The 11,564-nt window shown below is 34.7% G+C and overlaps 1 protein-coding gene across 1 annotated transcript; it reads left to right on the plus strand.

Annotated features, from left to right (window-relative positions):
• The first annotated feature begins 843 nt into the window (after positions 1-843).
• LOC143451515 (calcium-activated chloride channel regulator 3A-1-like) lies at positions 844-9,684 on the plus strand. Its single transcript, XM_076952133.1, has 18 exons — positions 844-1,231; positions 2,532-2,669; positions 2,883-3,033; positions 3,337-3,451; positions 3,593-3,773; positions 4,042-4,290; positions 4,480-4,701; positions 4,893-5,006; positions 6,064-6,243; positions 6,361-6,624; positions 7,078-7,245; positions 7,407-7,509; positions 7,600-7,679; positions 7,781-7,871; positions 8,045-8,159; positions 8,497-8,639; positions 8,767-8,950; positions 9,199-9,684. The coding sequence occupies exons 1-18, from the start codon at positions 1,067-1,069 to the stop codon at positions 9,374-9,376; spliced, it is 2,841 nt and encodes a 946-aa protein (XP_076808248.1). The 5' UTR covers positions 844-1,066; the 3' UTR covers positions 9,377-9,684.
• Positions 9,685-11,564: the final 1,880 nt, after the last annotated feature.

An 11,564-nucleotide genomic window follows, 5' to 3' on the forward strand; every position in this document is an offset into this window, starting at 1 on the left:
CACACAGAGCAACCTAATCTTACAAGCACTAATGTAAAATGACATCGATGTGTTGAGAAAGAGAGGAAAACATAAGATTAAAAAGAAAATTTTTCAACACCACTTAAAACCATTCAGGTGTAGACTATAAAACTAACATGGATTCCTTTGGCCGTTAGGTGGTGGTGTTAAAGTAGTGAAGCGGGTGCATACGAATATCAGCAGGTTAGTTTTAAGTCATAACGGTTACCAGGACAGCTACAACAAACAATTTAAACAACTTTATCACAGAAGCAGCAGCAAAGCGTTTTGCTCTCGATTTTGTTTGTCAAATGAAAAACAGCATTCAAATTATTACATTGAGCCCATACGTCTCAGATCAACGTATGTGGTATGGTAGCAAGCAATGTGTGAGTAGGTTGAATCTAAATCTAAAGAGTCTAAAGATTTGATTGGTGAATGAGTAAAGATATATTTGCGGCAGTAGTTAGGCAGGGCAACGCATTGATTGTCAGTATAAAGTCAAAAGAAATATTCATCTCATGACGAATAAGTGGTCACGATCAAAGGCAAAAAAGAAGCAAGCGAAAGCTATCATTACGAATATATGTGTATGACCTTGAGATTGCATAGGAATAAGAAGAAATTTGCCTGCATTTTTAACATTTGGTTGTAGCTTGTTTGTATTGTTTGGAGCACATGTTTTATGTTTCAGTATTTAGGTATTTCATAAAGATTCTAACTTGTTTTAAATTATTAAATTTTAAATAATTAAATTTTTATGGACAGATCTGGTAGATTCGTATCTCGGACAAGGTCAGGGCATTTGGGTAAAAAATTGAGAAATCTTTCAATTGAAGCTTGTAAAACAAAATGGAGTAGATATTCTGGTTTGAATAATACAGAAGAACGGAGAGGACCAAAAATTGAAAAACCGTTTTTTGAAATATTATTTTTGACAAATACAGCAACAAAAAGCAATTGGTAGAATTTTAATTTACTACTTGTTAATAAAGTTTTAAGTTTTAGGACAAAGTTTTGTTGTAAGTTGCAACATTAGCTTTTTTGTTAAGTGAAAGTCGAATAAATGATTTTAGTAAATCTTTCGTTTAGTTTGTGCGTTTTGGCTTGCTTTAAAGGCGCCATAGTGTCGTCATCAATAGTGACTATTTCCAACAATGGTTACAGTGGACTGTTGATTGCCATCAATCCTGAAGTTCCTGAAAGTTCTGAGCTAATTGATGCCATCAAGGTACAAATTTGATTTGGGATCTCTTATAAACGCCAAATAAAGGTAAAAGGTTGACATATAGGTGAACTAAGGCCCAAAGTTCTGGGTAAGAGGTAGTCATGGCAACATAACAAAATAAACTTTAACTCTGTTGGCATCGTTTACTCACATGACATGTTTGATTACTCAAAGCTGATTAATTTATCCGCTTTAGTTGAGGGAGATATCACTGTCTGTTTAAGTAGTTTCAGGATAAATTCCTTATGTGGTTTGTATGATCTTGTGTTTGCCTACCCAATCCTAAAAATATTTTTGCAATATTGAATTATGCAATTTGTCAAATTAAAATGCCAAAACGAAATTAATTAGGCTGAGCAGAAATTGCTGATTTCTGACAAATTGTGTCAGATGCGTCGCAAGCAAATTTTTTATGCGGAAGACAAGGACCACAAATGGGCCAATAAAGCGGCTATCAAATAAACTAGAATGATTTAATTAACAAAGAAACCAACATAGGGTAAGCACTTGTTTTAACATTATCAGATAACAATTTTATGTCTCAGAATTTCTAAGATCGACCGTTTTAACCCTTCTACAATTGTAGTTAAGGGGCAATTAATGCGTGTAGTTGGTCGCAAAACTGCTTGCCTTGCGAAGTTTGTCCACCCATATCAGTTTGGATTAAATTTAGTTCTACTTTTATCACTTAGTGATTGGTATATTTGCAATTACCTTATCACAATATTACTGTTTACATAGTGCATTTCTATAAAAAAGTTCACAATCTTATGTAGAGAGCGGTTGCCTTGTCAATAAATCAATACGCTTTTGGTACAGCATAATGGTATTGTTTTTTTTTATCAGTAAACTGTGTTTTTGATCTCAAGTTGTCCGTCAAATTAAGTGTGTTGTATCAGTTTCTATAGCAAACAAGGATGAAGTAATTTTAATCAGAAAAATAAAAGGCAACATTTCTGTGTGCTTTCCTTGTTTGTCTGTGAAACGCTAAAGTTGAAGTTATTGATATAGCAACAAAGGGTGTTGCAGACAATATTGCAACTGGCCTTTTGTTAAATACTTTTCAATTAAGCTTGATACTCCAATTTGTGGTATTGTTGTTAACTATACCAATTATAACCTATTGTTATGACGTTATTCCAGATATTGAAAAAGTATTTTTCTATTAAAAATACCAAGATTAACAAAGCAAAATTATCGATCGTCGTCAACATTATTTTATTTTTTTGTCATTTTGACATCTATTTTGCTTGAATAATTTAGTTAGATATATCTATTTCCAAATAACCTATTTGTTTTGCAGGAAGTATGGACTGATGCATCCAAAGCATTATACACTGCAACCAAACAAAGAGCTTACTTTGACCAAATCACAATCTTGGTGCCTAAATTTTGGAATGAAGGAACTTACCAACCAGCAGGAAAAGAAACTTACGACGCGGTGCGTGTTTGTAAATTTTATAACATGTTTTACAGCAAAAAAGGAATTTATGCATTGCAAAAAATATTGCTTAAATTGCTGGTCTGTTATTTTTTTTAAATATAACAAATATAGAAATATTTTCTATTTTTATTAACAGTATTTTCTATTTTGTTGCATCAGCTCTTTAAGGGAAAGAATGGCTCTATTTTAAATGTTTTAATTTTCACTCAGGCGGATGTTTTAGTGGCCTATCCCAACCCAGTGTATCAAGACCAGCCATACACTCTACAGTACGGAGGTTGCGGCGAGCCTGGTACCTACATCCACCTCACACCTTCCTATCTTGTCAATGATTCTTTCGTGGACATCTTTGGACCTAAAGGTAATCATGTTTTAACGAACTGTACAGTATAAGCCACAAAGCAAACGAGTACTGCACGAATTTTTATGCATATACAGTCCCAAACTTCTTTGGGTTTGAATGTTATTGAAAAATCAAAGTTTGTGAGCCCTTTAGTCACGAGAAAATCAAATAAAAACTTAATTCACCCACCTATGTAATGATTCCCAAACAGGTTAGTATAATGTACATCCGATTGAGGTCATAGTTCTACCATAACAACACTACTTCGTAGCCCTATAACATTTTTCTGACATAAACTTGAAAAATGATTTTTGCTTGTAGGCAAAGCAATGGCACACGAATGGGGTCACTACAGGTGGGGTGTGTTTGACGAATCCCCTACATACGGATACGACCCTTTTTACTACAACAGCATGGGACAGATTGAAGCAACGAGGTAGGTAAAACGTAGCCATATAGCCACTGTAATTATTGCATAACAATAACTTTATACTTGAAAATCCTTCTCTTCTTTGCATTTAAAAGCTTGACCATCCTTTGTGACCGTTGTTTATTTAAAGACATCTAATCTTGACAGATGTCCAGTCAACCTTAAGGGCGAGTTTAAAGTGATTGATTATTCAACCACCGGAACGGCACGTGACTGCCAGCGAAATGTGCAAGATGGTCTACCTGAGGACAATTGCGTGTTCTTTCCTTACGAAGAGCAATCGTCATATCTAACTTCATCTTTTATGTCCAACCAATACATAAAACAGGTTCAAGAATAATTTGTGACTATCAAGTGACGAATACGAGACGTTCATGATGCTGGTGCCAGTTGGAGAAGAAAATTCCCTTTTGAAAAATGACGGATGTTGTCATATCTCCTTCTCCTGGCTTAAAATTCATTCTTTTTGCTTAAAACACTTTTGCAAAATGTCTCTTTCTTTCAATTCGACAAAACCTTAAAAAACTTTTTGGTTTGTGTTTAAGTCACTCTGGTGTGGATTAAATTTTCGTTTGAAACTCATCATAAATTTTCAGGTTGAATTATTTTGTCACAATGATGAAAGCGATCCTTACAACATCCACAACAAAGAAGCTCCAAACGAGCAGAACAGGATGTGCAACCTCCGGAGCACCTGGGAAGTCATCCTTGATTCCAGCGATTTCGCGAACGCAAATTCTCCGAATGTTGCACTTTTTGACACATCACCGACGTTTAACATCATCAAGCCTACGTCATCTAAACGATACGTTCTCGTTTTAGATACGTCTGGAAGCATGATTGGGGTAATGACATCATATATTTATCCTATCACTTTACCGTTTTGCGAAGGATAACTTTATTTATTTTAAATAAACATGCTGCAAGCGGGCAGCACAACATGCGGCAGTTTTTGTATTTTGCTTCACGACAAAGTATCGAACTTGATTAATTTAAAACTGATTTGGTTAACTGATTAAAACATTTTGTTTTAGACAAAGCTGGAACAGATGCGACAGGTCGTGAGCATTTTTATTGATCAATTTGTGCCAACGGGAGACCAAGTTGCTTTGGTGGAATTTGCTTCGAGTGCTTCAAAGCTGTCAAGCCTTCGCACGTTAACAGACCAAAGCGATAGGGACTTTCTTCTTACCAAATTACCAAAAGATGCATCTGGCGGCACCTGCATAGGCTGTGGCCTTCTGAGTGCCTTAGAGGTAAAGCCTAACACGCTAATATTTTTTTGAATTAAGACTTAAAAGTGGGATTCATAACCAAAGCTTGAAGCTGAAAACTGGAGCTTAACTTAACATGAAGTTAATTCTCTGATTTGAGCCATTACCACTCCGACAATATGTTCAACAACAGCATATCTAAAAAAATTTTAACGTCATAATTGTTTATTTAGATTTTAGAAGAAAATGGAAAAAACCCAGTAGGAGGCAACATCGTGGTTTTCACAGATGGAGAAGAAAATGAAAAACCGTATGTTAAAGACGTCTCCGATCAAGTTTTGCAAGCAGTAAGGGTTGTAGCTTATACTGTAGTTGTAAGAACCACGAAATTTTGTTCACATAGGCCTACTTACTAACTTGTAGTGACTTTATCAATGTACAACAAAAAACACCACTTTGAAAACAATAGCAAAAACCATTTGGTGGTATAAACGTTATATTTATTGGATGTATGTGTGCCAAACTTATTGAAATTTTCGATTCATGTTTTTTAACAAAATCTGTGTTCGCCATAATTTCAAATAACGTAATATTACGATAAAAACCTATAGCCTTTGTATTAATCAAAATATAATGTTATAGCGTTATATTGATCAATATGTATTGTCATACACGATGTTTTTAACGTACACCTGAACCTCGGTAGCAGTCGAAGCCACTTGAGTTTTGTGTTTAAGTTGCTTGTAGAACCGTACAAACATTCTTGCTTTTAGCTTCTGTAAATATGCTGCTGATACGAGCTTTGTTTGGCCAACAATGTTGGTATTTGTTTGACCAACAATCTTGCGTTCAAACTGACGCTCGACATTTCTCTTAAAGATAAAAGTAAAAGCAAAGTTTGTTTTCTGTGCGCGGAATATAAAAATATTTTGAAAGCAATAAAATATTATCATTCGTGAATATTGCCTATCTCACGCGTTATGGTTTTAATTTCAAGCAAACTTTTAATTGTTGTTAAAGCATTAAATTTTTAACTTTATCAGTTCTTTTAGGTAAAAAAAAACTTTTCTTTAGAAGTAAATAAAATCAAAAAACTTAAAGTCAAAAACGATTGAAAAAATACAATTCCGTTGAAATGTATTTCTAATACTTAAAAATAGTTCGTAAATATTTTTGCCGAAATCGCGTTTGACAGTAGGTTGGTTGTAAGTCTAAGAGTAGTACAGTTTGCATCATTCGCAATTTGATTTTCGTGAGTAGATCAAACAAACACTCTTAAATTAAACAGCTTTTAATTATTAGTTAAACCAGTTTCTGTTTGACCACCAACCGTCAATGCGTTTATAGGAGGCATTTGAATCAGGAAGTTTTTGATTTAGGATTTCACGAAAAAACTATTTGCAGGGAGGGGTCGTTCACGCCATTTTCTTCAGCACAAACGCAAAAAATGACCTGGCGACTTTAGTTGTCGATTCCGGCGGGATCTGGTTCTTTGGAAGTGAAGTCAACATCAACAGCATTTTGGGAGCGTTCCAAAGTCTTGCGTCACCTAACGACGGTGATGTTTACAGCGAAATATTTCAAGTAAATTTTAGATTACGAGTCTTTTCAAAACTAAAATTATTATCACAAAATACGTCACAGGAATGACAAAGCTACGAATATAACCCTTTAAAATTGCTGCGATCAATTGCAACACAGGTACACAGCTCGACTTTCGATGTAGACAAACACAGCACCTACAATGGATACGTTGATATTGACTCAACAGTCGGCAACAACACTGTGTTCACTTTCACTTGGGATCAATACGATATTCAGATTGAAGTGGTGCTTGAACATCCATCTGGGTGTATTTATTCAACCAACCACCTTGCAAATGCTAACGATTGTACGGGTCAACCTTTGGACAAAGTTGATGTTACGTTTAAAGTCGTTTCCTTTCCCCTGCCTGGCACTGCTGACGTAAGTTGAATTTATTATCATACAACAAAGTATTGAAATTACATCTCACCTTCAGTATAACATTGAAGACTGACGCAGACACTGACGCTATAACATTGACAAACTTAAACAACATCATATATTTTAGTTTACTTTGTACAATTAGTCCTTTACGTAAAGAAAAGTTAACATATTGGAAACTGCCTTTACCGGATATACAGTCTATGTGAAAATATCTAGTTCAAGAGTTGATAAACCTTAGAAATATTTCCCGTTTTAAAGTTGATATTTCTTTCGCATTGCAAAGAATTTCAATGCAAAAAAGCATCAAAGTTTTCAGGCTTGTCCAAAGTTTTGTAGTTAGTTAATTTACTGTCATTCTCTTCACTGATAACGCCTGAGTCTGCATTAAACACCGTGAAGTTATTTTTTAACTTTGCTTTAACTTCAAATTAAACTTGTTTCACACCCTAGCCCGGTAGGTGGCGGTATTACGTGTCTACCGCAGCCGATCGTTCGCAAAAAGTGATCACCAGTGTGACGTCACAAGCATCAGATAGATCGAAGCAACCGATTGTCGTCAGTTCTGGATTGGATAAAACTGATGTTGGCACTGGAGATGCTATCGTTGTGTATGCCCAGGTAAAAAAATATCACGAAAACTAAAAGTTAGTTCAAAATTTATCAAGATAGCTCTATTTGGTACGATATTTTTCAAAATACCACATTGCAGAAAAATAAATATTGAAAGTTGCAGCAATAATCGAATCTCAATGTTTAAATAGAAGATTTTTTTATTGCAGGTTTCGCAAGGTTTCGCTCCTGTCCTTGATGCAAATGTGCTTGCATTGGTACAACAACCAGATGGAACTGTAAAAGAACTAGAACTATATGACGCAGGGGCGGGTAAGAAAGTTCTGTTAACCAAGTTCCTCTGTTAACCATTTTTTGTAATTTTTTTCTTAACCTATTACTTATTTTAATGGTATCACACAGCACCTGATGTTAGGGCAGACGACGGTGTGTACTCGCGTTTTTTCACAAGCTACAGCAAACCTGGAAGCTATGGAGTTCAGGTAAGCAAGTACACAGTAATATTCACGCGTGAACGTTTGCGATGCGCTCTTTAAAGCGATGAACTTGCCTAAATCGCATACAAACGTTTTTGTACGTTCAGGTTACGGTAAGCCAAACAGTCAACAGCTACAAAGCAACACGAGTAGCAGGATCTAGAGCACCTGTCAACTTCGGAACAATAAAAGCGGATGGTAAATCAGCCATGTTTTTCTTTTTGATATATATTACTGAACACATCTTACAGTGGGTATCATGTTAAGTATTTTGGAAACAGACAAGAAAACATCTCAATCAAATTATGAAAACAATTGGAAGGTTTCTTGAAAATCAAACAGTTTTTTAGCTATAGTTGTTATTTAACCAGGCTCAGTCAACATCAATCCAGATGGAATGTATTACGTCGGCACTAACGACGTCACTCCAGTTGAAACAGGAAATTTTTCTCGAGTGGTCACAAATGAAGGTTTTCAATACACAGGGTATATAATAAATGTACAATGAAATACAAAATACAACAGGTATACAGAGTACAATAAATTATTATCTGACAACAAACGTTTACAAAAATGATGGTGCAGCCCTTTATCAACAAAATCAGCATCACTGTAGATAAATCTTAAATACAGAAATAAAATCATCACCAGTTATAATAAGACCAACATCGCGTAAAATTAACAAAGTGAAAATATTTCAAACATTTCTTTTCTCGGAATTGTTTACAGTAATCCAGTTTAGTCTTTCCTCTGTTATGTTATCAGTTTGTTAGTGATATGCAAACCCACCCTTTAAAGCTACATTAAAGTGTTTAAATTACAGAATAGCTGTAAGTGGAGCAGTTGATTTTTTCCCTCCCAACGCAATATCAGATTTAAAAGCGGAACAAATGGACGTAAATGATCCTAACAGCGGAGTCACTTTGTCCTTCACAGCCCCTGGAAATGACTATGACCAAGGCACAGGTACCCACAGCACAGCATAGCTTAGCATAGCATACCCAACAATGAACAAAACGACGACATTTATAAGTTTTCTTGTACTGTATATTTCAGAATATTTAAGCCTTTACCGTTGTTTTTTCTTATGCAGCGTTTCGTTACGAGTTACGTTACGTAATTAACAACGTCACACAACTTGTTGATGCGTTTGAAAGTTGCACATTGGTGAAAAAGAGTGACGTCATTAAAGGGAACCTCACCCAACCGAAAGTAGCTGGATCAAAAGAAACTTTCTTGATTTCCACTGACATCGCAGTTACGTCAGATCAGATTACGTACGTCAATATCGTTTTTTTACAGCAATATATTTGGGTAGGTTTTTCGAAGTAGTTCAAAGACATAAAAGCAACATATAGACAACCAGCAATAAAAAGCTGGCATTTCTACGATCAAACTTCATCAGCTACATTGCAAAGAGTAAAAGAATAGAAAAATCATCGTTGGAATTTGCAAACCTATATGCTACCTCTTTCTTGAACTATAACCAGCATTGTTTAGTAATAATGGTTTCATATATGCGTAGGTTGGGTTTTGCATTATTGGCAATCGATGAAAGCGGTAAAAAAGCTGATCCGTCCAACGTTGCCCCCGTTGTTTACTTTTACTCCTCCCCAACGGGCGGCGACGCCTCCCGTGTTGTCGCTGCAATGACGTCAGTATTTTTTGCGGTCGCATTGATGCTCTTCCGTTTGATGATATAATTGACCCAAAAAATTTGATAATGCATGTTTAGACACTTAAAATTTCATTATCATTAATTATATCATAATCTAATTTGCTTTGGTTTTATTTAACTGTAGATCAGTAGAAAGTGTCTGTATATCACAATTTTTCAAAAATATTAAAACGAAGTAGTTTAAAAACGTAATCGTTGTATTCGATCATTTTACTACATAAAAACATTGCTTTGAAAAGTAGACTTGTAACTTTTGTAACTTAATTTAAGATTGTAACCATTAGCGGAAATATTCACACTATACTTTGCTTAATAAAATTCACAGAAAATTTTTCAGTTTCAGTGCATTTGGCATCTTAATAGAGAAACGTAACACAGTAAAATTTGCTTTACAAGCACATTTTACTTGTGCAAAATATTTTGATAAGATATAATCACGATCAATTTGAAACATGCTTATGGAAAAACAAAACAAAACAATTTACCAAAAAAACTTTCAGTCGTGAAAGTGCTTCTGTTAACTACAATGTACAGTGTATTTCACTCTAACTTTAATAAATGACTGCCCTTAAAAATCGTTTTTTAAAACGTCCTTAAAATAATAATTTGTTTTATTTATCTACTTCTGACGGCAAAACAGACAAAAAAGAAGTTGGGCACGATTCTTACAAAATTGGTAAAAGAAGATATCGGTACCCATGTATACAGTACAGTATACGTCTCACTTTAGTTCTTATGACTGCTCTTTAAAGATCTTAAGGACAATAAAGATCGCAATGATGTTCATCACAGCACTGTAATCAGCGGAAAATATAGAATATCTTAGAAAACCGATTAAAATAATGTTGATCGTTATAAGTTAGCCAAATTAAATACGTCATTGCGGCCGTGTTGCGATTGTAAAAAAAACTCCCACGAAATAAATAATATCTGTTATAGCTTTGCTATGTCTTTATATATGAGTGCAAAGTACGCCCAAAGACATTTTAACAACGTATTATGGAATTAATTATAAATAATGACTTAATTGTCAAGGCAACTTAGTCAAATATGCCACTAAGAAGTGCCAACCAATAAAAATAACACTGTAAGTTGAAAATGTATTGTTGAAATGCCACCTTTAAAATAAAGCTTATATTTTTCCCAAACAACATTATTATAATTTTGATAAGAGTGATGTATAGAAAACGTTTGAAACGACATAACAATAACATGGTGGGGCTCTAAGTTACAAACATTGTTTACAAAATACTCTACAGAAATAACATTGCAACCAAAATGAAATCAAGACTACTACTCTGTTGCGCTATTCAACGGATGTTCTTTTAGTAATTCGAGTTCGACTGAATGCAACGGCAAAAGATGCTGATTACACATTTATTGTTTACTCGCCGTAAATGTTTATAAAAAGAAAAACTGAATATCCTTGATACATGACGTTATAATATTCGTAGCGTAACCATTTTCACATCTTAAAACAGAAAGGCAGTTTTGGGCGGTAAGCTAAGGATAGCGACCATGTTTTTAGAACTGACCAGAAGAGATAGGTAGAAGTTTCGTATAGGCTTTCAACACAATGGTTGTAACTAAATATGAGTACAAACTTACAATGATTTTTTGCTAATATTTTGATGCTTCTTTCGCAAATTACGATTGCATTCATTTGCCTCACATTTTGCAAGTAGATCAGGCAATGTGGACATATATTGAAAAATTGACTTCGCAGAAAAATGAAAGTGCTAAGTCTATGGTTTAGCTTTTGCTTGCTGACGTCTTTTGATGTCGTCATTGTTTCGTCATTAACGGTTACTATTTCCAACAATGGTTACCATGGACTACTGATTGCCATCAACTTTGAAGTTTCTGAAAGTTTCCAGCTAATTGATGCTATCAAGGTAGTGGGTAACAAAGATGAAATCATAATAAAGTTCATCTCAGCGATTTTTTGCTTTTTTTGTAGTAATTTTCGTTTTTAACAAATAATAAGTAAAATTGCAACTGTTCGTTCGTTCAACTAGCCGTTCCTTAACTGGATATGTAACTAAGATTTTCTTTAACCAGGAAACTTCCCAATCTTATGGCTAGTCGATTAGCCCAACTATGCTCTTCTCGCTTTGTATTAACATCTAATTTCTTAACTCGAGTATATATAAAACAAGAATAAAAGTATTCACATCACCGTCATTAAAAACAACCGTCTGTAGTGGCCTGGG

This window comes from Clavelina lepadiformis, chromosome 4 (genome assembly GCF_947623445.1).
Source record: "Clavelina lepadiformis chromosome 4, kaClaLepa1.1, whole genome shotgun sequence".
NCBI lineage: Eukaryota > Metazoa > Chordata > Ascidiacea > Aplousobranchia > Clavelinidae > Clavelina > Clavelina lepadiformis.

Excerpts from the sequence above, each read along its gene's own strand:
- LOC143451515 (XM_076952133.1), top strand. The coding sequence starts at position 1,067 with ATGATTTTAGTAAATCTTTCGTTTAGTTTGTGCGTTTTGGCTTGCTTT. Across the intron at positions 3,034-3,336 it reads GGACATCTTTGGACCTAAAG|GCAAAGCAATGGCACACGAA; the intron begins GTAATCATGTTT and ends TTTTGCTTGTAG. Across the intron at positions 7,510-7,599 it reads ACTATATGACGCAGGGGCGG|CACCTGATGTTAGGGCAGAC; the intron begins GTAAGAAAGTTC and ends GGTATCACACAG.